This window comes from Marmota monax, unplaced genomic scaffold (assembly GCF_021218885.2).
Source record: "Marmota monax isolate L192 unplaced genomic scaffold, Marmota_monax_Labrador192_F-V1.1 WCK01_AAM20220418_F8-fsc00007, whole genome shotgun sequence".
In the NCBI taxonomy this organism is placed as follows: domain Eukaryota; kingdom Metazoa; phylum Chordata; class Mammalia; order Rodentia; family Sciuridae; genus Marmota; species Marmota monax.
This window is the reverse complement of record NW_026692781.1, coordinates 8,021,180-8,037,519: the sequence shown is the minus strand read 5'-3', so window position 1 is coordinate 8,037,519 and position 16,340 is coordinate 8,021,180. Positions and strand designations below refer to the sequence as shown.

Here is a 16,340-nt window from a genome sequence, read left to right as displayed (position 1 = left end):
GCTGTATGTACATACGTGACTGCATGACCAATGTGATTCTGCAACCTGTACACTCAGAATGAGAAATTATACCCCATTTGATTCAAATGTAAGATGTCAAGATCATTGTACTGTCATGTGTAATTAAAACAAAAAAAATAAAATGTAAAGAAAGTTTAAAAAAAAAAAAAAAAAAGACAGCAACCCTTTAAAAATGTGGGGGGAAAAATTACATATGCACCATTAGAAGCTAGGCTATAGCAAGATCTGACCCAGGCTGTGGTTTGCCAATCCCTGATCTAAAAATCTGGGTTATTCAAGCTTTTAGATCAGTACTTTTGTGTCTTCTGGTACTCAAGTCCTGGAACAGGCCTCAGGGAACAGCAAGCATTTAATATTCAAATGATTGATAAAAGCAGCCAAGTATTGCAAAATCACCATTAGTTCCTGGGGCAGTATATAATAAAGGAAAAAAATAATACTGTGTAATTTCCTGAGAGCATATTGTGTTCAATCAGGTGACATGGTTGCCTTAGTCCACTTTCTGATCACAGGTACTAGTCACATTACCAAGAAAGACACTGCTCAAGAGAGGGTGGCCCTTAACCTTCAGAAACAAGCCAAGAGGGAAACTTCTAAAGTAAAGTTTAAATGACATTTGTGTAAATATGAGGAAGACATTATTAAAAAAAAAAAAAAAAAGACATTTTATGACAAAATGTTTTACTATTAAAATAAAAACCTTTGTATAAAAGTATTACAGATCAAAAGCTATATTTACACTTATTGATTCAAAGTCCAATTAAGCATCAAACTCTGAAAGGGTACAGCAACAGGCTATACATGCAATACACTGGACACACAAACACTTAAAATTCCACTTCTACCATATAATGATTTATGTGAAAGGAAAGAAAAAGACAAAATCTTTTTTAACAACCCAAATTTTCCAAACAACAGGCTGGAGATGTAGTTCAGTGGAATATGGGCTTGGCCAGGAACAAGATTCTGGGTTCTAATCCCCTGCACCACACAGACAGACTCCAAGTAAGTACCAATTTGCATAACCTCTAAACATTTAAAGCTTCCCAATTACATACCTAATAAGGCTGAATTACAATTTAAGATTCCAAGAAATCTGCCCAGAAACTACAATGGCAGAGATACCAAGTTAAAAAACCATTGAAAATTATTCATCTCTGAAAAGGCACTTCTCATTGTTATAAAAAAATGCTTAAAACCTGAAAAAAAATCCCTGTACACAGCAACACCCAGGGATAATATAAGAAACTGCAAAGAACAATAGTCTAGTTATTATCAAGTTTCTAAAAACTTTTACAGCAAGAATTTATATCAGACTACTCTGAGGTTTCCCCATCCTAAATTCCCAGAATTTCTCTTAAGACAATTGTTTTAAGTAGTGCAGTGTCTTATTGCCCACAGACCTTTGGAAGATTGTAAACAGGATGCACCACTTCACTTTAGGGTGGAAGAAATCAGAGGCAACAAAGTCTCAACTGTGACAAGTTATATAGTAACCACAATACATGCTGGTATTCTCATGAGAGGCATTCACACACAGTAATATACTTCATTTTCCAACAATTACTAGTTTTTCCACATTGTTCTAAGATTTTCATGCCTTGATTCTGTTAAAAATGTCAATTAGTGTGAACATTAAAGTCATAACCATTGTTTTTGTATAAACAAGTCAGAGGGCTGCTCTCTGGAACTCGACAGAACAGTTAGTATTTTTATACCGTGTTTTTAAGTGCTCAGGGTTTATGGGTAGATTTCAGGGCTATTTTCAACACCAATTAAATCAAATATGCTGTTAAAACTCTGATTTAAAAAGAATTCTGAAACTAAGTGACTAGAGAGGACTCCTGGAAAAAGAGAGAGGGGCTATGTGATGGGGTCCAGGGGAAGCAGAGGAGAAACTACAGGAGGATGAAGTGTAACCAGCCACATGTCTCCCATGATGTTCCAGAAATATGTGCCAGTCTAATGAGATGAACTTGACTGAGTTTCCCATAAGGCAGACTGATCGTCAAGACTCTTAATCAATGACAAAACCGAGAACTTTAAGGGCGGTGTGAGAAGCAGAAGGCCAGCATCTGGTGGGTATTACGCTTGCATTTCAAATTCCTGTTTCAGGCTGTGAAAGAGAAAGGGGGACATATTAGGATATAGTCCGTGATCTAAGAATTCTCTTTTGAAAGCCAAATTCAACTGTTAAAACATGTTTTGAGTTATATAACACATATATGGTCAAGTACATACATCAAGTGTTCAACCTGAACTTTACACACCGGCCACCCAGTCACTACAACCCAGATTAAGATATACTGTTTCCAGGCTAGGGATATAGCTCAGTTGGTAGAGTGTTTGCCTTGAATGCACAGGGTTCAATCCCCAGCACCATCCCCCCCAAAAAAAACCAATATACCCTTTCTAACACTACCTATACTATACCCATTATAGTCTTTGGTTTTGGTGCTGCTGGGGATCAAACCCAGGGTCTTGCACATGAGGTAACCATTTCTATCCCTGAGCTATATTCCCCGACCCTCCTTGGTTCATTTTATCTTTTTGTATTAAGATCTTTTTTGTATTATGGATCTTTGTATTAAGATCCATAAACGAATCCAAGATTCAGGTGTGGAAGAAAGACAAATAACTGCCATTACCTTTTCAAGTAATCATGAACATTCCCAAAGCCATGATACTTGGCTAAATACACAAGGACCCCAGTTGCACACCGTCCATCTCGTTGGCGGCAGAAGCTGCAGTTGCAGATTCCTCGACAAGGTGGGCAATGCCAGTTCTGAAAGAGCATTGTGTAAAAACACCATGAAATCAAGCCTTACTTTCCCCATACTTATCTACTCCATTTTATTTCATCTTTTTATTTAATATGGGTATCATTAATCCATTTTTTAGATTAAAAGAAGTCATAAAATAGCTAATATGCATGAGTCATGCCCATTGTTTCCTTAAAAAATTCAGGAAAGACAGTTACACAACTTCCAGGAATAAATAGGGTCAACTTTCTCTGAATAGCTGGGTCTGAGCACTCTGGATAGGGCTCGTACCTGTGCAGCACTAACACTGAATTAATCTGACTCCCCCAAAAGAGCATCTCAAAACTCTAGGGCCTCAATCCCTTCCTACTACCCTTCTTCTGGCTTTATCAGCTTGTGGCTGACCTTCAAGTCCCCATGACAAACCCCTTTCTCCAAGGCACCTACTGGATTTAGCAAAGCATCCTTGACCTCTTCACCATAACGGTTTCGAAGGCAGGGACCACAGAACTGGCCTCGAATGCCCCAGCAGTCTGGGTTTCTGCAGTTTGTTTTGGTATCAATGGTTTTCTGTCGGCACTGATGACAAGTAGATCCCTACCAATAAAGAGCAAATAAGAAGACATGAAAACACAGCTTTATGTAGAGAAATATCCTTGGGGCTAGGGTTGTGGCTCAGTGGTAGAGCGCTTGCCTAGCATGAGTGAGGCACTGGATTCGATCCTCACATTTTGTCTTTGAATCTTATTTCATATCTCTATACGTAGGTATATGCCAGGGCACAAAAAGTATCTCAAGCAGGATGATTGGCAGGTGCAATAGTTCTCATAACTAAAACATCTTTTTTTTTTTTTTTTTTTTTTGGAGCTAGAGACATAGCATTTGAACACTTGCCTATTTTAATATGCACATGGCCCTGGGTTCAATCCTTAACATAGTTAAAAAAAAAAAAAATCCAGCTCCAATATATTTTTATCTTTAACACACCCACCGCTGTAACACCCACATGTATATGTATCCATGTACACAATAGATACACAATAAATGAGTCAAATAAATAAATTTCTAAATTAAAAGATTTGCCACTACTTCATATTTACCAGGAAGATAATTCAAGTGACAGAGGGCATCCCTCATGCCCAGACCTTTAGAACATGAGCACCACTCTAGGGACAGAAGCTGTCCCTCCTCTCATGGATATTTACATTTCCAAACACAATTTAGAGGCTCTCACCAGTGAACGGTTATATATCTTCTCTCGAGAGTTGCTGCAGATGTTCTCCAACTCATCCTCTGTGATTTCTTCCACTGGGCGAATTATATGCGGAAGGGTCATGGATCCTGGGCGCCGACTTCTGGGCGTATCATCATCCTGAGAAACAAGAAGCATGAAACAAGAGTTCCTTACTGGCTCTCTCCAGTTTTGAATCTTTAGATATTTGATTTGTAATTATTCTGTACAGAAAATTCAACCTGGAAAATGCCTCTTGCTCATGGAGAACGGGCAAGTTGTAAGTTTAGTGTAAGGATAACTGGACAACATTATGGAATTGATTCCTACAATTAGAAAAGCAGAACTACCTCTCATCTGCTAACGCAATCAAGTAAGTTTATGTGACATTAACAATTATGGATGGTTCATGAAAAACATTTAAATTGTATCATAATTGGTGTTGAGGCTGTGTGTTCACGAAACAGGGCCAACAGAAGAAGTAAAACAGAGGAGTGAGTACCAATGTGGAGAACTCACGTTCATGTATCCGTCCACAGTCTTCCTCTTTCTCACCAGCATAAACTTATCATCTTCCTCTTCTTCCTCCTCCTCTTCTGTGGGAAGAGCACTAAGGGACCCCAGGATCCGGGACCTTGACCTAGTCAGAGGACGAGCTCTCCGGTCGGGGTTCCTCCTGGAAGCCACACCTGGGAATGTACGCCTTCGGGGTGTCTTTGACTGCTGAAAAATACATGCAGGAGGCACCCATTCATTCCATAACAAAAAGAGGCAACCCTTTGGAAAAATGTCACATTACATAGAGAATGAGCCCCTAAATCCATATTATGGTCTTTGGAATTTTAAGCCCATTTTCTCTCAAATCAGTCTATGTATTACTCTACTTAATGAAAAAAAAAAAAAAAAACTTACCTCCTGTTCCAACAAAAATTTCTCTCTGATTCCGCCTGAGCTCTGCACCCACACTCTACATTGCATAGAGTGTTTGGTTTCCTTTTCCCCTTCTTTATTGGCTGCCATTCCTCCTCCTCATGGGAGTCAGTATAAAGCAGACTTTTCTTTTGTTATCACAGTTGTCTGAGCTTCATTTTCAGGAAACCATCATACATGATATTGGGCCATGAGCTGATGAACTTTTTCCTTTTTTTCCCCTCACTCTTGGATTTTAAATACATCAATCACCCATCTACCATGAAGAAGAAATGTGCTAAAGTTGAAACAAGCCTTTAATCCTCACCATACTAAAGGGCTTTGCCTAACTGGGAAGGAGGGAAATAGCCACTCTAAAAGGGTATGAGCTCCACAGGCAGTAGGAGCTGTAATCCAGAGCTACCAAAAAGAGTCTTCAAGTTACCCTTTGACCATCTAGAAGACCAAATAGGAAACTGCATTTTAAAATCTCACACAAATCTGTCCTAGGCTTGCCCAAAACAATACTATACAAACAAGGACTTACATTTACTGATCTTGGGCCTGGGAGGGAACGTCTTCCAGGGAAGGAACCAGGGAAGCTTTCTAATTCTGACATGAGTTTTGCAAGCTAAAAAGGGAAGAAATTAAATAGAAATTCTTGGTTAAAATAAGTGCTGAAGGGGCTGGGGATAGCTCAGTTGGGAGAGTGCTTGTTTTGCATGTACAAGGCCCTGGGTTCAATCCCCAGCAACACACACACACACACACACAAAAAAAAAAAAAAAAACAAAAAAAAAAAACCTGAAAATGAGAAACTTATTTGTGAAAACTACACTAGCAGCTTTAAGTCAACAAATTCAAAGAGTTTCTGATGTCACCTCTGTGCTTAACAGATTTTAAAAGAAGCAGTTTGAGGGGAAAAAAATTGGGGGGAAGGGAGTACATGAGATGCAAGACTGCTCTATCACTGGGCTATATCCCCCATCATGAAGACTTCACAGCTACACAGAAAATAAAGAAACGAGTCTAAGTAACAAATTGCTTAGAAAAGTTGGAAAGTTAGTTCTGACATGTTCAAAATTATTACATACCATTGCTTTGTTCTGCTTTATATTTAAGGCCCTTTTCTCAAGAAAGTTCATGCCACTTTCATCTTCTGAATCAGAATTGGAATCAATAGTGAAATTCTCTGAGGGCTTGGGGGGTGCCACTTTTTTGTTGGCTGCACTCCTGGTGTTTCGTGCTGGGAACTTCATCGCCACCCTGAGAGGTCCAGAAAGTTTGTACTGGCTGCGGGTCCTATACTGGCTGCGGGTCTTACAGCCTTCCCGGTTTGCCTGCGATCTCTAGTTAATGAGAGCAATTGAGTCATTAATCACTTGATGGGCAGACAAGTTGCATCAGTGTGAGTATAAAATCACTTCTGAACAAAATACACTTTAACGAACAAAATATAAATGAACTGACAGCGCTGGGTAACAAAATCAAGAATTGCTCAAGTAAATGGAACAATCTGATTATAGTTTGGCTACATGTAGCTTATCTGGGACACACTGTTCTGAATCTGTGCTTTATAGGCTCTTGGATGGTTCAGAATCAGTTTTTAAAATGTGAAAACTCCTGCTCTTTTTCATTTCTTAAAAAAAAAAAAAATTCTTTCTGCATTTAAATAGAATTCTTGGAGGAACAACTGTATTCTCTCATAAATGTGGTTTCAATCCTTATGGCAATACATTAAACTATATTAAGATGTCTCAATTCTCTGTCCACTTTTTTTGGGAGGAGGGTGATAGGAATGGAACATAGGTGTGCTCTATCACTGAGATACATTCTCAGCCCTTTTTTATTTGTTTGTTACTAGAGCTTGAACCCAGGGACACTTTACCACTGAGCTACATGCCAACTTTTTGTTGTTCTTATTTAATTTTAAGACATAGACCTGATAAGCTGCTTAAGACCTTGCTAAGTTGCTAAGGCTGGATTCGAACTTGCCATCCTCCTTTCTCAGCCTCCCAAATCACTGGGATTATAGGCATGCAGCTTCTTCTTTTATTTAATTGAGACAGGGTCTTACATCACCTCACCTGGCTCAAACATTTAATGAGCTAGGGGTGTGGCTCAGTGGTACAGTGCACACTCAGCATGTATGATGCTCTGTGTTCAAACCCCAGCACCAACAAATAAATGTTTCTCAAATCCCAACAAACAGTTCTTAGTACTGTTCATGGATAGAGGGAACACTAAACAAAAATCTTTCATGAATCCTTAGCACTTTTAATCAATAGACATTATATTAATCACAAGAGGTAGTGTCTATAAAAAACTGAAACATTGAGCAGAAATTATTCAGGGCATTGACAACAGGTCACATCCAGATTTACAGAATGGTCCCTGTGATAAAATGTTCCTAAGTGCCAAGGTAGCTCAACATCACTTATTAGAGCAAACACATACTAGGATGAATAGACAGTAATAAAACAGTCATGGGGCAAGCGCTGTCACTCAGTGCTACTCAAGTGGTGACCCACAGGCAGTGGACCCATCTCAGACCACAGTGAGCTGAAGAGCATGCACCTGATTCTAATAACACATCTTCCTTTGGAAAAAGTCTCTGGGACAAGAAAATGTTTGCAGAATTACATGGTGTGCTCAGGGTATGGGGTCAAGTAGAGAAGCAGCAGCATCAGTCTGAGCAAGGTGACAGAGCTTAAAGAGGACAGAACAAGCACAGGAAAAGACTATCCAGTTGCAAATTCAGAAGCAGAAAGGATTCTACTTGTCCTTGTATGCACTTGAGCTCTTGTATAGGAGTCCTCACACATTCTTGGGATTCAGGTAATAATCTAACTCTGGAAACTAGCTATTATCAAAGGCCTGATCTCTGCCAGGTACAGGGCTGGGCACCTGCATGTAAATGTCAATGTAGCTGATCTTTAGGATGTGTGTATTTCCTCTGACTAGGTTGGATCTCTGTGACAATGAGAATTGGGAGGTTGGCCAACTTTAGTTTACAAGTTTCTAAGATTGTCAGGCCCTACAAAATGTTTTTAGACTTCAAAGTAGGACTACATTAGAAAAACTGCTTTAAGACATGAAGAAAATACTCAAAATTTTAAAAAGGTCAACAAAATCTTCTGGCATGACTAAAGGGAAAAATCATAAGAAAAAAAAATTTTCAAAAAAGCAAGTGTGTCATGCCTCTAAAATCTTACTTCTTGACATTGGTGAAACTCTCAAACTCACCATTCCATCTTGTATCTCACTCTCTGAGAAACCGCAAAATGATTCATCATCAGAGTCGGCATGAAAAATACTGGCCAGTTTGTTAGTGACATCTGGCCTTGGTTTCTGTAAAAATCCACAATGGTCTAACACATCTTGCACCTCACTTTCTGAAAAGCCGCAGAAAGATTCATTATCAGAGTCCTCATAAAAAACATTTGCCAGTTCTTCACTGATATCTGACCTGAATTTAGGTTTCTGTAAAATAAATAAATAAATGTGGTTGTACATTTTTTTTTCTTTTTCAAGAACCAATTTTCCATAAACCGTGCAGACAGCAAATCACATTTACAAGTGCACTACAAGAGAATAGCTTTTGTTACAAAGAAAAATGGTTCTGAGGTTTACAAATGATTTCTAAGTTGTTATGGCAAATCATCAGGCATGTTAGGTTAGGCGACATTTCAAAAGGATAGAATAAGTAGCTAATCTATCTCCAACAATTACTACCTAGAACCACAGCAAAAAGTGAAATGAAATTACAGTGCATACTGTATTTTCATAACGGCTGTATAGAAATGTAGGCAAAAAGCAAGCAGTTTTAATCACGCACAAAGCATTTGGGGCATTTTGAGCACTGCAGACTCAATTCTGTTTATTCTCAGGCAGCACTTACCGTGTTTGCAAAATTATCAGAAGCAAAGCTGTCACAACTGTCATCAGAGGATGACGAGGTTTCCATGGAAATCAACTTCATATATCTGAATTTCTTTACGTTCTTTACTCTGAGATCCTTTTGCTGCAAATGGAAATGGCAATACTATTAAGTGGATGTTTACTATAGTATCCAACTAAAGACATCACTTTTGAGTTTAGTAGGTTTAAACAGCAAAGTAGGTATGTCCATTTCTCATACTATACAGAGAAAAAGGAAGATTTGCAATTGCTATAAATATCTTCAAAACCAGGTCAAATTCTACGTTATCCCTTTGGAGACAATTTTAGTGATATTTATCAATTTATTCAAACATCTTCTGAGCTACCTCTTCCCAACCTTAAATGCCCAAGTTCTTAGCATTATAATGAGCCCCACAGGAGCTTAATGCTAAACTTTTAAAATCCAACCTCACTTTTAAAAATTAAATAGCACTACTAAAAGAAAATTTCAAAAGTACAAAATGCCTGAGCTATTTTTCTCCCTCAGCCAAAATCAAGCTAATGAGGTCTTTTTTGATGTAAGCTTTAGGCTCTGTACTGTGATGCTAATTTTCCAAACTATGGAAATCGGTCAGGAACTCTACTTCAAGATGGCAGGCTTCCCAACAGGCCGCATTCCCATCAGGAGGAGTATGATTTCAGCACAAGTCCTTACAAATCAAATGGTGTAAGAAATCAAGTCTTAGGGGCTGGGGCTATAGCTCAGTGGTAAAGTGCTTGCCTCACATGTGTGAGGCACTGGGTTTGATCCTCACGACCACATATAAAATAAATAAAGATACTGTGTGTTAATCTACAACTCAATAAGTATTTTTTTTAAAAAATCAAGTTATAGTTCAACTAGCACTCCAAACCTAGGCAGAGTACCTGATTCTATTTTAGCACTCTATTACCATAGATTGTCAGTTGATAGAATGCTCATCTCACAAGCACAAGACCCTGGGTTCAATCCCCAGCACTACACACACACAAAAGACTCAAGTACTTTAGGCTGGGGGTATAGCACAGTGGTAGAGCACTTGCCTGGCAAACAGGAGGCCCTGAGTTAGATAGTCTGGGAGGGCAGGGGACTTGAGGGTTTTTTGTTTTGTTTTGTTTTTTAAACATTTTGATAACATGCAAATTATTGGTAAATATGAAAAAACAATGCTTCACTCATTCAATGAACAGTCTTGCATTGTTCATGAGAAAACACAACTGGGATCTAACTTTTGTAAAAAGAGTAGTAGTTTCTACCATTTCTTAGTCTTTATGGAGACTTTAAGCATTGCTTTAGTTTCTATGCTTCTATTTTCTTTCTGTAAGACCATGGAATAACAGTTGAGTCCTTACACCCAAATCTTTGAAAGTCAACTTTGCTGTCTCACAAAACAATGCTAAGATGTGAGGTGTCAGGTGAATCAAAAGAACATTCTTTTTTTAAAAAAAAATATTTTTATATGCAGTGCTGAGAATCGAACCCAGGACCTCACACATGCTAGGCAAGTGCTCCACCACTGAGCCACATCCCCAGTCATGGAAAGAACATTCTTGATCACCTTCACTCCACATTCCACATTTCAGTCTCTTGCAAATTACTGGCAAGAATTTCCATAGTAATTTCCCTATGCCCCTAAGAGAATGCCATTCAATCCTCTTAGGAAGTTTCTGTCTTTTGACCTTTTAGCAAGGTAGGAAAACATGGTAACAGGCAGAGCTACAAAATATAAAAGGTTACATGTAAATGTATACAATTCATGTTAGGAGCAGAAAGATATCGCAAAAACCCCTCCCCCAATTTTCAGCGGAAGCAATTCATGGCCCCAGGAAGGTGGAAAAGACTGCCCAAGATCACAGGGCTGGAAAAACTCAAGTCTGCAATCTCTTAAAACAGCAGTGCTAGGGGCTGGGATGTGGCTCAAGTGGTGGCGCGCTCGCCTGGCATGCGTGCGGCCCGGGTTCGATCCTCAGCACCACATACAAGGATGTTGTGTCCGCCGAATACTGGGAAAATGAATATTGAAAAATTCTCTCTCTCTCTACCTCTATCTCTCTCACTCTCTTTTAAAAAAAAAAAAAAAAAAAAACAGCAGTGCTCTATGCATTACTTCAGGTATTCTCACCAATCTACCTGCAAGCCATGAGAGGCCCAAGGCAGCCTCAAGGGAGGCATTTTACTGGAGCTGTCAGGGAAAGACAAGCGAAGATTTAACAAGTCAGCGCGTGCCAAGAGTTATTTACCTGGCAAATGTACTTTGGGAGGAAAAGACAGAGACAGAGCAAATGGTCATGACAGACATGAACTTTTCTGGCAAGCAGAACAACTAATACCATTTATACTGGGTTTTGTATTACATACCAGGCACTACGTTAAGTCTGCTCTAAGTCTTTGCAACAAAGGTGCTATCGTTACTTTCACTAAACAAATGAGGAAACTAAAACTCAGAGGGTATTACTCAAATCACAGGGTGGCCCAAACACCAACCCAGTTAAATCAGATTCAAAGCTCAGCTAACACGTGGCTTTCTTCATTCTGGCCCAAGCCCAGTGCCACCCGGCCAGGCTGAAACCACGCCCCCTCCCACCCATCCCAGCCTCCCCCACGTGGGTCCTTAACCCGTGCTATTTATTTTAAGCAGTCATTCTCTTCCTTTCCACCCAACCCCCACTCTACTATCCGCTTCCTGGGCAGGCCTACATTCTGGCTTCCGTTAGAGCAAACAGTACCGTTTCATTGCTTGCAACTCGCTACTGCGAACTGAGGTTGGGAGGTGAGAGAAGAAAGTGAGGAATGAGTAAATGGTCGCAAATGGTTTGGATTATCCAGCCCTTAAACTGCAATTAACCACTATCTGGGACAAAACAAAACTTCTCCCGTATACAACCCAACTTCTAAAAAGATGCGTTTGCAAGACGCTCAGCAGTTAGAAGCAGCCACCGAGGATGCGCATCCCACGGCCCTCACTGGCCCAGGAGCTGCATACAGGAGAGCTGGGCTGGCGGCTGCCGAGCGTGTGCCCTGAGTCCGGCCAGTCCCGGCCTCTGGCAGGCGCACGTGCATCTCGGGCACACGTGCGGAGGCTCCCCAGCGTGGCCAACCATCCTACAAACAGCTCTCTTCTCCGCAACCATCCGCACGCCTGTGCGCACGCCGGCGGGTTTGCCACTGGCCCTAAATTCCCCCAGCAGCACAAAAATCCAAGACTTGCCCAAAAGGGCGACGCCCAGGGCGACCACCAGTTGATAAGCACACTCCGCGGCGCACTCGGGGGGTGTAGCCTCCAGCCCGCTCGCGTCCAGCCCCCATCGCACCCGCCCCTCAGGTTAGCCCGCCCAGCCCTCACCAGCACGCGGCGACCCTCCATGCTGGCGGCGGGCACCCAGGCTGTGCTCCGAGCCGGGTGAGCCGAGCAGCCACGCGCCGCGGTCCTACAGAGGAGCTGCAGAGGGAGCCGAGCTGCTGGCAGGAGGGGCGCTCCAACCTGGGCTCAGAGGGGCGGGGCTCGAGCCGGCTTTCCCGCGTTGTGGTGCAGGTCCTGCAAGATTAGCTAACAACCCGACCGGGCGCGAGATCTACTCAAGCCCAGATAAAAAACCTTGGCCCTCCACCTATTCTGAGCTCAAAGGTTAGCCTTGGTGACTCCTAAAATTACCTTTGAAAAAGTGACTCTTTGGGAGCTGTGAGGACGATGCTCTCTACACAGCTACACGGTCCTGAACTAGTGGCGCGAAAGTAGTTCGTATTGCCCCGGGGTTAGAAAACTGATTTGCATGAATTCCGTGGTTGGGGAGGAAAGCCGAGCTGGGATTTTTGGAGAGCGGCGCAGGAGATCGGTTTACGCGTTGGGCACTGGCCACTTCCCTTGCACCTTGTGGTTTACATAATTAAAACATATGTATATCAAAGAATCCAACAGGAACCACCCTTTATAAGCAGAAGTACCACCTTTAGGTGTAGCCCCTCTTTATCTGGTAACCACACCATTGTCTAAAGCACTTAAATGATTTAAATCCCGACCTTTCCAGAAAGCGCAGGAAGTTGACTTGTTTTACTTAAGACCTGTAGTATTCAAAGTTAAAAACAGTCCCTGCAGTTTAGTGAAGACCTTTAAGTGGGATTTAAAAAAAAATTTAAAAAGATTTTAGAGAATATCCGTTGGAGATAGAAGCTGCAGGCTGTATTAACATGGCTTAGAGATATTTCCTTCCGTCAGGATTAGGATTAACTGAGTAAGATATTTGTAATGCCCTTTGAATCAAACCAGGCAAGGCCACAAAGTAAAGTGTGAGGCTTTTGTTTGTGTATGGGTGGGGTGGATACTGGGGATTGAACTCCGGAGCACTGACCAGTAAACCACATCCCCTTTGTGTTTTATTTAGAGACAGGGTCTCACTGAGTTGCTTAGGGCCTCGCTTTTGCTGAAGCTGGGTTTGAACTGGTGGTCCTCCTGCCTCCGCCTCCAGAGCCGCTGGGATTGCAGGCGTGCACTACTGCGCCCAGCCTTTTTTTTTTTTTTTTTTTTTTTTTTTTAAAGAGCAAAAAACTTGCTTTGAGAAGAAACAGCAAGAATTTGGGTTGCTTTAAAAGGCTCCTAATTATGACTTTAAATTTTAAAAAGTGCTTGAAGTGAAAACGTTCGCATTTCCCCAGCATTTCAAATTTTTTCTGTAGGGACTAATTCCTTGGTAATTAACAGCATGGGAGGACCCACTGAGTGCCTCTCTGGATATATGAAAGATACAACCTATAAATAAATAATGCATAAGAACAATGGATTGGGAGGAGTCTTAGAGCTTTTCTTAAACACTCCTGCCCAAAGGTCACCTTGTCTCTGTGCAAGAGCCAAAGAATTCAAGATCTGGAAAGTAGGGGCCAGGAGGAGAAGCTGTTGGTCTGTCTGGTGAAATTACTGGTAGTAATAAATATTTGTTGAATGAATGAACAACTAAATGAATGAATTAAAATTGTCCTTAGTGCAGTGTCCTTGGAAGATAGTTTTCTGCCATTAAGATTAAAAACATTAGCATTTGTAATTGCCAATCACATAAACTAGGGAAGATTAAGTCACTTTGCCTATGAAAAGCTCTGATAAGAAAATTCTTAGTCCTCCTGAGGCATTAGATAATAGTTTGGCTTACATGCTTTTTAAAGATAAGCTCTCTGATTCTTTTTTAAGAATATTTATTTTTTAGTTGTAGTTGGATACAGTACCTTTATTTTATTATGTGTGGTGCTGAGGGTCCAACCCAGGGCCTCCCACTTGCTAGGTGATTGCTCTACTACTGAGCCACAACACCAGCCCAAGCTCTTTGATCTTTTTAAAAAAGACATGTACTCTTTTTAGTAATCAGGAAAATGAAAACTTAAAACAAGGAGATACAGTTTTGCTCTGACTGGCAAAGCTATAAAGTCTGATAAAACGAAGTTTGAGTAAGGATTCAAGCAAGTCTCACAATAATGTTAGTACTGTAATTTTTTTTAATATTAGAGAACAATTCCGAAATATTTAGTAAAAACCCAGCAACAGCATTTCAAGATATATAACTAGAACTGTTTTTTCTAGAATAGGTTTGAATCTGTTGGTGGATTGTGACATCAATTCAGTAGTTTGCAACTAGCATATTTTTCTATATCATTCTGTGTGTGTGTGTGTGTGTGTGTGTGTGTTCATTTACCTTAGTAGTTTTATTTTATTGTGGTTGGTAAGAAACACTTAACATGAAATCTACCCTCCTAAGAAATTTGTAAGTATACTGTTTTGTTAACTATAGTTACAGTGTTGAAAAGCAGATCTCTAAAATTTATCCATCTTACTTAACTGAAAGTTTATGCCTGATGATTAGTAGTAACTCCTCACTTCCCTCTCTCTCTCCAGCCCTAGATAACTACTATTCCATTTCAATTTTGTAAAACTGACTATTTTGGATACTTTACATAAGTGGAATCCTGCAGCATTTGTATTTCTGTCTTTGCAGTGAAATAGAATATGAGAGCAGTGTGAGTGTTGTATCCTGAAACTTTTCTTTCACTTTTGTGTATAAGTGTGTGACTTTATATAAAATGTATCTCTTGCTGTGCTGTGAAGGACCAAGGTACTGCCTTAGAGAATGTGCGGTGGTGAGTCATATACAGATGGACCTGCATTTTTTCATTCCGTCAAGAGTCAAGAGTATTGAAGGCTAATAAGCCAGACAGGTTCTGAGTACTCAGAAGGCAAAGTCCAGACCCTTTACAGTCTGTGGGAGGAGAAGAAATAAACACATAAGACAATTTTAGGTGTGATCACTTCTGAGAAGAAAAGTAAAAGATGAAAAGCAGAAGCAAGATTAAGAGCGAGGAAATGAAAGAGGTACTCATTAGTTAAAAAACTAATGTTAGGCTAGGCATAGTGGCCTATAATCCCAGCGGCTTGGGAGGTTGAGACAGGAGAATCGCAGGTTCAAAGCCAGCCTCAGCAACTGCAAGGCACTAAGCAACTCAGTGAAACCCTGTCTCTAAATAAAATACAAAATAGGGCTTGGGATGTGGCCCAGTGGCTGAGTACCCTTGAGTTCAATCCCCAGTGCCAAAAATAATAATAAAATGTAAGTTGTGGGCTGGGGATGTGGCTCAAGCGGTAGCGCGCTTGCCTGGCATACGTGTGACCTGGGTTCGATCCTCAGCACCACATACAAACAAAGATGTTGTGTCCACCGAAAACTAAAAAATAAATATAAAAATAAATAAATACAATGTAAGTTGTGAAAGTTTCAAAAACATGGTCAAAGAGGAGAGGTTTACTGAGAGGAAAGAGGGGAGGGTGGGACCTTCGACTCTATCATAAATGCTTTCATTAAAAATAAAACCAGTATGAAGCAAATATAGAAAAGTGGTAAATATGAGCACTTGGGTATCTTTTATATTTTTAGTGTAAAATATACAAAAAATTTTGTAAAATACAAAAAAAGGACTAGGGATGTGGCTCAGTGGTTGAGTGACCCTGAGTTCAAGCCCCCATACAAAAATAAATAAGTCTTGAAAAGAATGTATCCTGCAAGTATATATAGTGTGAAATATGCATTTCATTTACATGGTCCAATAAATGGGAATTCAAGGTTTTAAGTCACTGTATTAATCATACACTGGTATATATTTTTATTTTGAATGAAAGACACACAGTGAGTAAGCATGGGTGGAAAATCAGTGTGTGGGTAAAGAGTGAGGCCCAGGCTTCAGCAGCAGATAACAGGGAATGACATTTTATAAACACATGCCTGATGTATACAGGCAGGATTTGATATAAAGGCTGTAAATACAACAAGTACTCAGTAAATACTTACTACCAACTAAAATGATTGCAAGCAAATTTTTTATTTTTTTCAGTACTGGGGATTGAATCCAGGGGTACTACCCCTGTCCCCAGCCCTTTTCATGTTTTATTTTGAGACAGGGTTTCCTACCTTGCCCACGCTGGCTTTGAACTTGCAATCCACCTGCTGCAACCTCCCCAGTTGCT

At 40.4% G+C, this 16,340-nt stretch overlaps 1 protein-coding gene across 4 annotated transcripts; it reads right to left on the bottom strand.

Moving 5' to 3' along the window:
- Positions 1–685: 685 nt before the first annotated feature.
- Positions 686–12,320, bottom strand: Cdca7 (cell division cycle associated 7). Of its 4 annotated transcripts, none has more exons than XM_046447614.1 (10): positions 12,189–12,320; positions 8,825–8,947; positions 8,170–8,406; positions 6,018–6,272; positions 5,471–5,554; positions 4,534–4,737; positions 4,018–4,155; positions 3,231–3,380; positions 2,670–2,806; positions 686–2,137 (listed from the first exon to the last, which is right to left on the bottom strand). In XM_046447614.1, exons 1-10 carry the CDS (start codon positions 12,207–12,209, stop codon positions 2,107–2,109), a joined length of 1,380 nt encoding a protein of 459 aa, XP_046303570.1. In that variant the 5' UTR covers positions 12,210–12,320; the 3' UTR covers positions 686–2,106. The 4 variants fall into 4 exon arrangements, with proteins under 4 accessions (XP_046303570.1, XP_058436184.1, XP_046303571.1 ...); XM_058580201.1 differs by having other exon boundaries at positions 4,534–4,734; XM_046447615.1 differs by lacking the exon at positions 8,170–8,406.
- Between the last annotated feature and the right edge of the window lie 4,020 nt (positions 12,321–16,340).

Coding starts and splice junctions, on each gene's coding strand:
- Cdca7 (XM_046447614.1), bottom strand. CDS start 12,209: ATGGAGGGTCGCCGCGTGCTG. Junction 3,381..4,017: donor AGATATATAACCGTTCACTG/GTGAGAGCCTCT, acceptor CTTTATTGGTAG/GGATCTACTTGTCATCAGTG. Junction 2,807..3,230: donor AGGATGCTTTGCTAAATCCA/GTAGGTGCCTTG, acceptor ATGCTCTTTCAG/AACTGGCATTGCCCACCTTG.